The sequence below is a fragment of the Phyllobates terribilis genome, unplaced genomic scaffold, assembly GCF_046119375.1.
Source record: "Phyllobates terribilis strain yellow unplaced genomic scaffold, ASM4611937v1 Scaffold_5__5_contigs__length_657084704, whole genome shotgun sequence".
NCBI lineage: Eukaryota > Metazoa > Chordata > Amphibia > Anura > Dendrobatidae > Phyllobates > Phyllobates terribilis.
The window spans coordinates 651,120,887-651,135,295 of NW_027362765.1; the positions used below are offsets into that span (position 1 = coordinate 651,120,887).

At 40.7% G+C, this 14,409-nt stretch overlaps 1 protein-coding gene across 1 annotated transcript in view; it reads right to left on the reverse strand.

Annotated features, from left to right (window-relative positions):
- Positions 1-1,529: 1,529 nt before the first annotated feature.
- The window catches only part of LOC141271681 (uncharacterized), a 59,699-nt gene continuing 46,819 nt past the window's right edge, over positions 1,530-14,409 (reverse strand). Inside the window, exons 2-10 of the mRNA XM_073681719.1 lie at positions 11,931-12,022; positions 11,653-11,841; positions 11,448-11,577; positions 11,230-11,367; positions 10,669-10,757; positions 10,490-10,589; positions 10,225-10,316; positions 10,030-10,141; positions 1,530-2,320 (exon numbers count right to left, since the gene is read on the reverse strand). Of these exons, the coding sequence (XP_073537820.1) occupies positions 1,530-2,320; positions 10,030-10,141; positions 10,225-10,316; positions 10,490-10,589; positions 10,669-10,757; positions 11,230-11,367; positions 11,448-11,577; positions 11,653-11,841; positions 11,931-12,011 (1,722 nt within the window). The 5' untranslated portion in view covers positions 12,012-12,022. The remainder of the gene's footprint in view (positions 2,321-10,029; positions 10,142-10,224; positions 10,317-10,489; positions 10,590-10,668; positions 10,758-11,229; positions 11,368-11,447; positions 11,578-11,652; positions 11,842-11,930; positions 12,023-14,409) is intronic.

The following is a 14,409-nucleotide window of genomic DNA, read 5'->3' on the forward strand; positions in this document are numbered from 1 at the left end:
TGCAACAATTAGAGGCAGGTCCTGGCTGTGTGTTACAGCCATTACTTGCCGGGTACGAGGTGGGCTCACCCTGTGAGCCAGCTATCGACTTGCGCTTTATATGTATGGCGGATGCTGGTAAGGGGTTAAAAACATAATTAAAGCACTGCCTCCTTTTTCAAATTCTTTTTTAAATGTTACTCAACAAATGGGGCACAACTTTTAGGGCAGTAATGCTCCAGAGTCAAAAATATTGTTCAGCTATGAGGTGGGGGGTATGGGAGGGTTTCGATAATTGGTAAATTTTCTAGAGCAAGTTACCGTATATTAAGTTTTAGAATTGTGCAAAAAATGGGTATAGCCTAGCGGAAGGTGGCGTGGCCAATCACAGTCCAATAAATTCACTAGAGTTAAGGCTAAAGATTCACAGGACCCTGGTCCAGGGGCCACATCACTAGTCCAGAGCCCTGTGAACTTATTCTTACCTAATGGTATTACCATCCCTATTGCCTCTTCTGATCTGTTTGCTCAGCACAATGACTCAGAAGAGGTACCAGGAGGTTGGTTCACAGGGGATCTGGTGCAGTAGCCACATACTATAGATGTGCCTGCTGGACCAGTGTCTTGCAAATCTTTCTCAACTTTAGTGAATCAATTGGGCTGCAATTGGCCATAACTTGTGCTGAGCTAACGTGCTCAGATAACGTGTTACCCGAGCATGCTCAATCTTATCCGAGTATTTTCGGCGTGCTCGGCTAGTATGTTTGCCTCCCTGAGGCTACAAGTTTTCAGGCGGTAGACAGACACTACACATGCAGGCAATCCCCACACGTGTTGCGTCTGTCTACCGCCGGAAAACATGCAGCCGCAGGAAGGCAAACAAATTAGTCGAGCATGGCGAAAATACTTGAATAAGACCGAGCATGCTTGGATAACACGTTATCCAAGCACGTTCGCTCAACAGTAGTTATCAACCCTTCACCTGAGCTATACCCAAGCTTTTGGAAAAGTGAAAGTCTACACAATTCGTGAAAGTTGTAAATGTGTTGCGCCACTAATCATCACTAGTGGAGGTGGTCCGGATTGTAGCCACTTTTTACAACCTCAACATGAACTAATGCAGTGTTTTAAGCAGGAGCTGTTTAAAGAAGCTACATAAAGATTCCACATGGACTAATGACTGGAAAGATTTTTGTAGGGCCTCTGTATATGGGAACTCAGCAGCAGATCCCAAGACTCAAATTTCCAAACATTTTCCTACTTGCTCTGAGGGAAACCAAAAGTACAACCATGTAAATGCAGTTTAAGTATTATTTTATGTGACACACATAATATATATATAATGTACTGGTAGATGTCAACCAGCTTTAGCACTAACTCTTGCCTAGATAGTCACATGAAGCAATGAACTTCATAGAATACTCCTTCCACAACAGTTTGTTTATTAGTAGAAGACAATTACATGGACAATGACCAGTACAACCACTAAAACGTAGAATTCTACTCAGTCCAAAAACGATCTAATACATGTGGAAAGAAAGTCTGTATCTTCATAAATGATTGCGACTTTTTTGATGTCTAATGAGATGGGCCTTCTGGGTAAAACTTTTATTGCATTGAAGACAACAAAATGGCTTTTCCCCTGTGCGAACACGCACATGTTTGAGAAGTCTAGACTTGCTTGTAAAGCCTTTCCCGCATTCAGAACACGGAAATGGTTTCTCCCCAGTGTGTATTCTCTGATGCTGTACAAGATGAGATTTATTCTTGAAACATTTCCCACATTCCGAACATGGGAATGGCTTCTCCCCTGTGTGCACTCGAAGATGTTCAAGAAGGTTGGACTTTGTGGAAAACCTTTTCCCACACTGAGAGCATAAGAATGGCTTATCACCTGTGTGAATCTTTAAATGGTTTGCAAGATTAAATTTCTCCTTAAAACACAGCCCACATTCATAGCACAAATATGGCTTATCACCTCTGTGAATTCTCAGATGTTTGTTGAGATGCCATTTATATCGGAAATGTTTTCCACACTCTGGACATGGAAATGATTTCACAACAGAGTTATATGCGAAGGTAAAATCATTATGAGGATAGGAACCTGAATATATTGCATTAACTAGGTGGCCTGAACTGTAAGTAATATGTGATGGATCACAGGAAAAGCTTCCATGTATGGTGGAGTCATATGAGAGGCCTAAGCCATGAGGGAATGAGTGTATATTGGAGGCAATAGGATTTGCTTCAAAAAATTTTCCTCTGCTAGTCACCTCTTCTGCTCCGCAGTGGGAGTATGCATCAAGATGTCTCTTCAACTTGTTTTTGCTCTGGTTTCTGCCTGCCAGGAATTAGACAAAATAAAAGTAAAAATAATTATTGCATTATTTTAGAAACTAACCCCTTCAAAGACTCAGGAAAATGATAGATACTTACAGGTAACTAGATTACTTGATTTTCCCAAAACCCATGACGGCAGTTGAGAGAAAGGGGAATCTGCCCTATCACTGGACAGGAAACCAAGAGAAAAAAAAACAACAAGGCCACTCCCACCTTCAGTGGTTTCCAAGAAGTCAAGTAGGAGTCGCCCAAAATCATCATCATCACCACCACCACGATTTATACATACATTCATTCACTCAAGCTCATTCTTCACTGTGAGAAAGACCGAAACCTCAACAACCACAAATAGGCTAAAAAGGTCCTATAAATCAATGGGGGTTTATAAGAATCATGAAGCCAATGGAAATACTCCCATACAAGAAGAAAATTAAATAGATAAATCTTTATTGAAACAATTACATTAAAATACACTAGTATATAAAATCAGATAAAAAAGACATACTGCAGGAATAAATAACAGGTAAGTACAAATAGATAATGAACACTTAAAAAGACGATCTAAGTATTTTATGTACATAAATTATGAAACAGATGAATTTTAAAATGACTAAAAAGCCATATGGAGAAAAGTATACAATGGGGAAAAAAGTATTTAGTCAGCCACCACTTGTGCAAGTTCTCCCACTTAAAAAGATGAGGTCGGCCTGTAATTGACATCATAGGTCGACCTCAACTATGAGAGACAAAATGAGAAAACAAATCCTGAAAATCACATTGTCTGATTTGGAAAGAAATTTTTTTCACATTTTGGTGGAAAAAAAGTATTTGGTCAATTACAAATAAGCAAGATTTCTGGCTTGTTACTTCTTCTTTGAGGCTGTGTGCCCACGATGTGTTTTTTAAGCGTTTCCGCAGTGGCAAAAACGCATGGTAGAAGGCCTGCCGTGTTCCCCAATGATAATCCGCATGTGCTGTGCACATGATGCAGAAATGTCCGCTGCGGGTTATCATTGCGGAAAAATAATCAGCATGTCCATTAATTTTGCGGACACGCAGCGTAATTGCCGCCATTGACTTGCACTGAAACGCATATTATCCATGTCAGTACATTTGCACACACGGATAATATGCATTTCTATGTGCGGATGGTACCCGGGTGTGGAGGACAGGAGACTCTCATCCAGACCCGGATACCATAGAACCTGTAAAAAAAAAGAATGAAATAAAAAATAAATATTATATTCACCTTCTGACGGCCCCCCTCTCCTTGTCTTCGCTTGCCTGCAGCTCGCGGTGGACTGAAGGACCTGCGCTGACGTCATAGTGATGTGACGGCAGGTCCTTCAGTGTACCGCGAGCTGCCGGCAGCCAGGACGCAGCGAAGCAAGACTCCAGGGGCCATCAGAAGGTAAGCATAGATTTATTTTTTGATTTTTTACCATTCTTTAAGGTCACACTATATAAATCCATGCTGTTTGCAAGGATTTATATAGTGTGACCAAGTTGTCAAGCACTTTCCAGGTGATGCTAAAATCGCCTGACAACCCGCATGCGGAAATGCATGTGAAGAACACTTCACTTCCGCATGTCCCTGGCAGGAAAACGCATGTACAATCCGCATGTACAATCCGCGTGTACAATAAGCGTGTACAATCCGCATGTACAATCCGCATGTACAATCCGCATGTACAATAAGCGTGTACAATAAGCGTGTACAATCCACATGTACAATAAGCGTGTACAATCCGCATGTGTTTTTTCTGCCAGGGAGATGCAGAAACGTTCAGGAAAAAATCCTGACCATTTCTGCATTGTGAGCACATAGCCTGAGAGGGTCCTCTGTCCTCCACTCATTACCTGTAGTACTGGCACCTGTTTGAACTTATTATCAGTATAAAAGACACCTGTCCGCAACCTCAAACAGTCACACTCCAAACTCCACTATGGTGAAGACCAAAGAGCTGTCGAAGGACACCAGAAATAAAATTGTAGCCCTGCACCAGGCTGGGAAGACTGAATCTGCAATAGGCAAGCTGCTTGGTGTGAAGAAATCAACTGTGGGAGCAATAATCAGAAAATGGAAGACATACAAGACCGATGATAATCTACCTCGATCTGGGGCTCCACACAAGATCTCACCCCGTGGGGTCAAAATGATCTAAAGAAGCAAAAATCCCAGAACCACAAGGGGCAACCTAGTGAATGACCTGCAGAGAACTGGGACCAATGTTACACAGGCTACCATCAGTAACACACTCCGACGCCAGGGACGTAAATCCTGCAGTGCCAGACGTGTCCCCCTGCTTAAGCCATTACATGTCTGAGCCCGCCTGAAGTTTGCTAGAGAGCATTTGGATGATCCAGAAGAGTACTGAGAGAATGTCATACGGTCAGATGAAACCAAAGTAGAACTGTTTGGTAGAAACACAACTCGTCATGTTTGGAGGAGAAAGAATGCTGAGTTACCTCCAAAGAACACCATACCTACTGTGAAGCATGGGGGTGGCAACATCATGCTTTGTGGCTGTTTCTCTGCCATGGGACCAGGACGACTGATCTGTGTACATGAAAGATGAATGGGGCCATGTATTGTGAGATTTTGAGTGCAAACCTCCTTCCATCAGCAAGGGCATTATAGATGAAACGTGGCTGGGTCTTTCAGCATGACAATGTACCCAAGCACACCGCCAGGGCAACGAAGGAGTGACTTCGTAAGAAGCATTTCAAGGTCCTGGAGTGGCCTAGCCAGTCTCCAGATCTAAACCCTATAGAAAACCTTTGGAGCGAGGTGAAAGTCTATGTTGCCCAGCGACAGCCCCAAAACATCACTGCTCTAGAGGAGATCTGCATGGAGGAATGGACCAACATACCAGCAACAGTGTGTGCCAACCTTGTGAAGACTTACAGAAAACGTTTTAAAACAATTTCTTTCCAAATCAGACAATGTGATTTTCAGGATTTGTTTTCTCATTTTGTCTCTCATAGTTGAGGTCGACCTATGATGTCAATTACAGGCCTCGCTCATCTTTATAAGTGGGAGAACTTGTACAATTGGTGGCTGACTAAATACTTTTTTTCACCACTGTATCACTAAATGTAAAATTCACATCAACAATTGAATCAAATCTATTTGTGATATGTCTCCACCTAGTGGTGCATTATGAATAGATTAAAAAAACAGTGCATAAATAGAAATTATGAAACAGTATACTGTGTGGATGAATACATAATCATATTAATCTAAGACCATTTGATAATTTCTATTTATGCACTTTTTGGGGTTTTTAGGAGTTTAAAATTCTTCGGTTTCATTTATGTACATTAAATACTTCGATAATTAACACTTCTTAAAAAGACACACAATCTATTTGTACTTACCTGTTATTTATCCCTGAAGTAGGTCTTTATCTGAATTTATATATTAGGTGTATTGTAATTTAATTGTTTCAGTAAAGATTTATCTATTTAATTCTTAACAACCACAAGCCAACGGGAGAGAATAAATAAGGGTGCCGTCATGGGTTTTGGGAAAATCAAAATTATCCGTAAGTAGGTATCATTTTTCCCTCATTCATGACAGCACCTGAGAATCGATAAAGAAATCCTCTGACAGGGAGTACTCCTTGTAAAATCTTACACCTCAAGAAAGAGCCCAAGAAAATCCTAGTTTAAAGGACAGTGCTTAAGAAAAACAGATAGTAAAAGTTCTAGATAAGATTCGGAGCTCTGACAAAGAAAGGGTCCACAAACTCACTTTTTTTTTTAAAGGGAGAGGATCTATATCTATTGATGCATGCTTGGTTATCTTCCTGCATTTACTTATATTCTGTACTTGTTAAACCACTTAACCAACAACTAAAGTGTTCAGGAACGGACACAAACTTATTATGTTAATGGAAGCAGAAGTCAAGTGATCCAAGGAACCTGTTATGCCTAAGCCCTGGAGTAGGGAGCAAAGTGGGGTGACAGCAGAAGCAAGAAACAACTGTATCTGACCAAAAAAATGTAAACAGTAATCTAAATATTGTTGCAATTTATATATTAAAATAAGGCCTGCTATGGCCAATATCTTGAACCTTAAAGAATCCCTGTTTATGACATTAGAACATAATTAATTAGCAATTTGCAAATTAATTTTTAACAAGAACCCCCTATGGCGGTTGAAAAAAAACACCAATCTGCACTCGATGGCTTAGTGAACACTTAAGTATGCTGACCAAAAACTGAAAGATTAGTATTTCCAAAAGGTATTAGTATGTCCAATCCATTTCATGACTCCAACAAGGAGGATTAACTGGACTTACTCTGGTTTTATTCGGCTTACCACGACCATGTCCATCTTACAACTCTAGGATGAAAAACTGGAACGTAGATGTTCACCGACCTAAATGCCGGCCAGTCCACTTTTTGGCTCCAAACTAGGAGGATTAACTGGGCATATTATGGTTTTATTCATTTTAGCACAACCATGACCATATTACAACTACAACCAGGAGGATAAACTGGGGCATAGATGTTTATCGATAAAGAAAAGCAGAAAGACTGTCAGCTCATCCTCGTGGCAATCCAATGCTCGGAATCAGCTGTGCGGCAGAAGTCCAATAGGAGAAAGTAATGTTCCAGCGTCCAGATCCAATTAAAAACTTGTATGTTTATTGTAAAAAAAAAGATATATATATATATATATATATATATATGTAAAAAAAAAATCACCCTAGGTCACCAACCAACCATATTATATCTTACAGCAAACGCGTTTCAGACCTGCATCTTTAATCATGCAAGTAGAACCCAAATCACGAAGATTCGGTCAGTGCCCAAATATTTCTTTACCTAAATGTAGTTGGTTTACCAGATAAAATGCTGATTAGTTCATTTTATGCCTCCAAACATAGGAAAAATAACAGGGCTGACTTGATTTAGTGCAATATGCACATCCCAAGTAGGAGGGATAGACAGGGAATCAGTTGGGACTCCTGCACACCTGCATTTTGGCCCCCTCTTTACTTTCAACAGACCCCAGTATCATATGGAATTCATCCTTCACCAAGCTCGGTGACACTGAGCTGCAGGCAAAGAAAAGGTAAAATCTAACATATCGTGGGGCAGTAATGAAAAACCAGACCTACTAAGCCAAGAGTCAGCTGGCTAACTAGGCAAAGCCACATGGCCCAAAGTTAAGGCATATCACTAAAGGTCATACTCAGGCAAAGGCCACATCAAGCCAAGCCATACGGCAGAAATAGCAGGACATACAGACAACACCAGGCCGCATCTAAACATGAGGACTAACCCCCAGGCCACCATCAACTCTGAGTGCACAGGCCCGGCACCAACCATGAGGCCACAGGCTCCACACAAAGCATGAAGTTGTAGGCCAAGCATCAAATGTGAGGCAGTAGGCACTGTAAACATGAAATCTAGCTTTCCCAAAGTGAATGATAATATTTCAGTGCCCAACTGGGTCAATGTACTCACTGCGATTCTTGCCAGAAGTTGCGGTACAACACCCTATAGGTATTCTATGACGAATGGCTGCTCAAGGCTCCTCTGTCTGCAGGACAGGAAACCACTGAAAGAGGAATTGGGAGTGGCCTTTTTTTTCTTTTGCTCTTGGCTTCCTGTATAGTGATGGGACAGATTCCCCTGTGTCTCAGGTGCTGTCAAGGGTGGTGGGAAAGAATGATTCCATTGAGATTACAGATTTCTGATATGGATGAAAACATGACCATACAGTACCATCTTGCCTGAACGGCTGCTCTGCTCAGTGGCGTGACTAAAGTCCGAAGGGCCCTCAGTGCAAGATTTGGACCAGGCTCCGATGCAAGATTCTGAAGCACTGCTATGAATAGCACAGGCAATCGCTTGATCGCCGCTTCAAGTCTCCTAAGGGGACCACTAAATAAAAGTGAAAAAAAAACAACCCCAAAACACAAGGTCAAAACACTCCCCTTTTGCCCCATTGAAAAAATAAACAAATAAATACACATAATTTGTATTGCTGCATTCAGAAAAGTCTGATCAAAATATAAAATAAAAATAAATGAATCTAATTGATTAACAGCATAAAGAGAGAATAAATAAATAAAAAATAAAAAAATATCGAACAGCCAGATTAGGCTTTTTTGGCTACTGCAACATTGCAATAAAATGCAATAAAGGGTGATCAAAATATCATATCAACACCAAAATGGTACTAATAAAAACGTCAGCTCAGGGCACAAAAAAAAAAAAAAAAAAAGCCATCACCCGGCCAAAGATCTTGAAAAATAGAGATGCTACAGGTCTTGGAAAATGGTGACATAATGCAAAAAAAAATTTCATACGAATATCAGAATTTTTTTCACTTAAATAAAAAATAAGCTATGCATGTTTGGCATCTGTGTACTCGTACTGACCTGGGGAATCATATTGCCAGGTCAGTCTTACCATATAGTGAACATGGTGAATAAAAAGCAATTGTGGAAGTGCACGTTATTTTGCAATTTCACCGCACTTGGAATTTTTTTTCCTGTTTGCCAGTACACTATATGGTAAAATCAATGGTGCCATTCAAAATTACAACTGGTTTTGCAAAAAATAAGCCCTCAATTGGCTATATTGAGGGAAAAAAACGTTATGGCTCTTGGAATAAAGGGAGGAAAGACGAGAAACGAAAGTTGCCATTGCGTGAATGTGTTAAGGAGACCCCAGTCACAAATTACAGACTGTGACAGACTCTGCTCTACAACCACTTCCCTTTAGTGCTGAGGGAGAGCCCATCACTTCTGCACCGCATTGCAAGCCTGTCTGTGCTAAATGGATCGGCAGGAAAAGTAGAAAAGATTTTTTTCCTTCAATAAATTGTGCCACCTTAATTTTTTGGATGGTGCCTGCTTCTGTCTTGTGCTGGCTCTGCTCTGTGCCCAGAGTGAAAACAGCAAGATTTCAGGGTTTTACTTTATTAATACAGACAATATAGAAAATTAGAAAAGAAAAGAAACCCAAACACAACATAACTAAAAACGTATTATGAATAGTACATATTTTCTGATAACATTCAGCGTTGGGGTTAAAGGGAATGTAACAGTTTCAATTCTATATTGTATACATTTTTTCCATAGGAGTGAAAGAAGACAAGATAATGTATGTAGTAAATGTGGAGGCCCTGGAATTGATAATAGTATATATTTTATGGCTATGTACCCAAGTTACATATATATTGTTTAGAAACGTGGGATAGTGAATTAGAACGAGCATGTATTTAAGGCTTAGGATTATTAACATAAAATCAAGGCATCCACTTTGTTAATTTTGGCCTATAAACTAATTATGAATTACAAGGGCAAAAATCCTGGATAAGAAACTAGATTAGATTGGTGGAGCGCATTGTAAAAGCAATGCATATAGTCATTTAAAAAGCAAGAGGGTGAATGGTTAGAAAATGCAACTTTGGTGACGGAGAGGAGAGCGAGTGGAATAACTTTTTTTCCTTCTATGTATTTTGTTGTATTCGTATATATCGATGTTATATAGTGGAATATAATATGATACTGTGGAAAGTGATCACATGAAAAAAAACTGTATGTTTGTCATGGCATGGAGTAAAAATAAAAAAGATAAGTAAATATAAAATAAAAATAAATTATAGTAAAGGAAGTGAAAACTGTTTGGAATAAGGCCAGCCATGAAGGAAACTGGGTTCTGTATTTAGAAACTCTTACTCACTCGGACTGTCATCTGTGGAAGTGTCGTCCTCCATAAGATATTGATCTCCCCTCATATAGGTCTCTTCTTCTCCTCCCACAATACACACTTTAATATCAATCTGGTCTTCCCCCTAAATTTGCCATAATCAACAGAAGTATTATAGTACATGCGTTCATCAAAGCAGACACTTGTTGAGACCTGTGACATAGCTACCTGAGGATCATCATTGTTATATTCCGCTGGAGAATCCTTAGCATACAGAGGACTAGAACAACTTTTTGGTGGACTTCTCTTAATGGATTCATCTGTAAAAGACAAATTCGCACTATTGGCTGAATGCATAAAACACTTTTTGGGTATTTTTACCATATTGTCTAACTGCTGTGAAGAATACACTAATATGAGAGAAGATCAGTATGAGGCTTCCAGAATTGAGAAGAGACTAAACATGAACATGGGACTGTTCCACTCTTCTAACCTAGGCAGATTTCCTCCTGCTCATAATCCAGATTACTCCTTCCATACAGCTCCTCTTCATCATCTAGAACTTGAACTTTAATAATCTTCAGGTCTTCAACCTGAATAATCAAACATAGAAGCATACTAAAGCGAATGGACCATAATAAACAGGTCAGGTGAAGATTTATTCCCAGTTACCTGATGAGCCTGTGGGGTACGGCAAGTAATTTTGGGACATTCCTTGGAACTAAAACATCTCTCTGATGGATTTCTCTTGTGGGTTCCAACTGTAGGAATCACACACACTGTGAATGAGTACACATCCCATGGACAGGTTTGGAGCTTTTTCTGCAGGAAAGAAATACTTTTTTTTCCAATCTCATAAAACCTTTTTAAAGGAAAAGAGAACATAACTAGTTAGGACTAAACATAGGCCAAGGATATTTCTGTAGCAAGAATTGGCTTGGGGTAACAGAAGCAGCAACATTACATAGATAGCAATCGTCAAACACACAACCCATGTCTTATTTGAAGCAGATGTTTCTGGACTCAGGCCTTTGATCTTTTCTCCCCTTTTATAATTATAGGGAAAAGTAACAGAATAAAACACTTTTCTGTATTTAGTGCTCGACACATCTAGAACTTTCCGCTTCCGTGTAAAGTTTACCATGCATCATGTACGTCTCAGTCATTTTCCTCTTTTCTATTATCAACTTGACAATCCTAAGTAATGAAGTAACAGATATTTTACCACAATACCTGGTTTTGAGTTCAGAATTAATTTATTTGCAGATGACACCTTAGCTTGACCCTTCGGACGATCTTGGGACAATTCAGAGACATTTTGATTGTCTTTTGGATTTGGATTTTTTGGCAGATTTTTCTTACTGAATCCATCTGTAGGAAACACATGATGACTGAATACATAGTTTATATGAAATGCTGGGGTATTCTGGCAACATGTGAATTACTCTAACCTGTACTTGGAGACTTGACAGGCAGGGGAATCTCCATAATAAAGTCTTTGTAGTGATCCTTGTGACTTTCTAAATACTCCCACTCCTCCATGGAGAAATAGACAGTGACGTCTTGACATCTTACAGTAACCTGACACATGATGATACAGTCAATATCTATTTGCCCCCTCAGATATAATGTCCTGTTATTCCCAGCAGCGCTCACCTCTCCAGTCAGCAGCTCAATGATCTTGTTGGTGAGTGCCAGGATCTTCTTCTGATCATTGTTCTTCTCTTCGGTCAGTGCGTGAGGTGGAGGCTCCATTGGGCTCTGGTTTCCACTCCAACCACTTGAGATGTGCGGTTTGCACAAAGCCTTCATATGTTTACTTGACTTCTTTAATGGTCCATAATTCTAAGTTCCAAAAAAGAGGATATAAAATATTATCTAACAGCATAACCTGTAATGATCTGATGTTGGTCTCATTTCTTCAGAAGCCTCACCTCACCAGTCAGCAAATATATAATCTTAAGGGTAAACTTTAGTATCATCTCCATGTTATCCTTCCTCACTCCATCCATCATGACCCCTCAGCCTGTAAGAGATACAGCAAAATAAATAAATTATATATCTCATATTTTTATCTCTTGAGCTAATTAGATATGCAGTTAATTCTGTATTCTGGTTCAACATCTTGCCCTACATTCCAATTTTTCTTTTCTTAAAGATGTTCTGTACCAGTTAAGATTTAAATGGTCAATTCATTCAAGGGGTTTTCCCGCGAACAAAGTAAATTTTAAAATTCATTTTAATCAATAGATCTTAGAATAATAATAAGTTTCACAATTGGATGTGATTAAATAAAATGTTCCTGTGCTGAGATAATCTTATAAATGTGCCCCTGCTGTGTACCGTGTAATGGTTGTGTCTGACGGTACAGGAACATGGTCTGATTATACCACAGCTCCTGGGCAGGGGAGGAAGAAAAAGAGTATACAGACATTACAGCACAGGATCACAGCTGATTGTTTTTGTGAGATAAAGCATTTTCCTGCCTGTTTTTAAAAAATGTTACTGGATAACATCTGATATAATGGGACCCACATTGTCCACAACACCTCAATCCATACAACAGTACATCACATAGCTCAGGGACAACCCAGATGTTTGTTTCATTCATTTTAAATGGACAATGCATGCTAGAAAATGAGGGAAAGGAAGTTCCAGCTCCTAAAATGCTGGCTGTAAGCCAACAAGGAATAGTATAATCAGAGTGGATGGCAAATTACATAACATGAAAATCAAGATAGTTCCTTGCTATATTAAAGAGGTTGTCCGCTACTTTTACATTGCTGGCCTATACTTAGGACAGGCCATCATTGTTTGATTGGCCGGGGTCAGACACCATTCCCCCCCCCCAATCAGCTGTCACCGTTACCGGCAGAGGCCGCCGACCGAAAGTACTTAATTGCCGAGCTTGTAGTGGCTGCTCCGCGGGGGCCTGCACATCCACCTCTTATTGATTTGAGATCAGCAGGGGTGCCGGGTCTTGGACCCCGGGCGATCAGATATTGATGGCCTGTCCGAAGGATAAGTCATCAATGTAAAAGTAGTGGACAACTTCTTTAACTAGTATGTGCACCAATTCTGTGACTTCCACACTTGCTTATTTGATTCCTCACAATGCCTTTTTTGTGTTGAGCTTCCAGTTTGCTTTATAACCCAGTCCAGGCTGATACATTTCAACGACCTTCTCTTTTGAACCCTCCTGGTAGAGTGTTCATTGAGTACTTTACATGAGGGCAGTGTCTGACTGCATGGCTGCCGAGTTAGGCCAATCACCAGGTCCATGAGCGGGGTTTCTCTTCTTTCCATGAAGAGCATAATAGCCCAAACTGTAAGAACATATTCTTCATTATACCTAAATAGCTACTAGGTTATTACTATGATGTGGATACTTCATGTAGAATATCACAAGCCCAGCACTTTGTGTATGGTTCCTGACAAAAAGAAACCCAGCCTGGGCAAGTAGCAATACCGTCCAGATGCTTCAGCGAGCCCTGCTTCACCAGCGGCACAGGTGACAGAATACAGTCCACTGATGGTTAATGTAAAATGGTGCTGAATTCCAATTCTCCTGTAATATGATGGATAGAACACTGCATCCCACTCCTCCTGCGTCACCAATCCTACAGACAGGACGCTACATCCCAGTCCTCCTGCATCATCAACCCTACAGACAGGACACTGCATCATCAATCCTACAGACAAGACGCTGCATCCCACTCCACCTGCGTCATCAATCCTACAGACAGGACACTGCATCATCAATCCTACAGACAGGACACTGCATCATCAATCCGACAGACAAGACGCTGCATCCCACTCCACCTGCGTCATCAATCCTACAGACAAGACACTGCATCCCACTCCTCCTGCGTCATCAATCCTACAGACAGGACACTGCATCATCAATCTGACAGACAAGACGCTGCATCCCACTCCACCTGCGTCATCAATCCTACAGACAGGACACTACATCATCAATCCTACAGACAAGACGCTGCATCCCACTCCACCTGCGTCATCAATCCTACAGACAGGACACTGCATCATCAATCCTACAGACAAGACGCTGCATCCCACTCCTCCTGCGTCATCAATCCTACAGACAGGACACTGCATCATCAATCCTACAGACAGGACGCTGCATCCCACTCCTCCTGCGTCATCAATCCTACAGACAGGACACTGCATCGCACTCCTCCTGCGTCATCAATCCTACAGACAAGACGCTGCATCCCACTCCTACTGCGTCACCAATCCTACAGACAGGACGCTACATCACAGTCCTCCTGCATCATCAACCCTACAGACAGGACACTGCATCATCAATCCTACAGACAGGACGCTGCATCCCACTCCACCTGCGTCATCAATCCTACAGACAAGACACTGCATCCCACTCCTCCTGCGTCATCA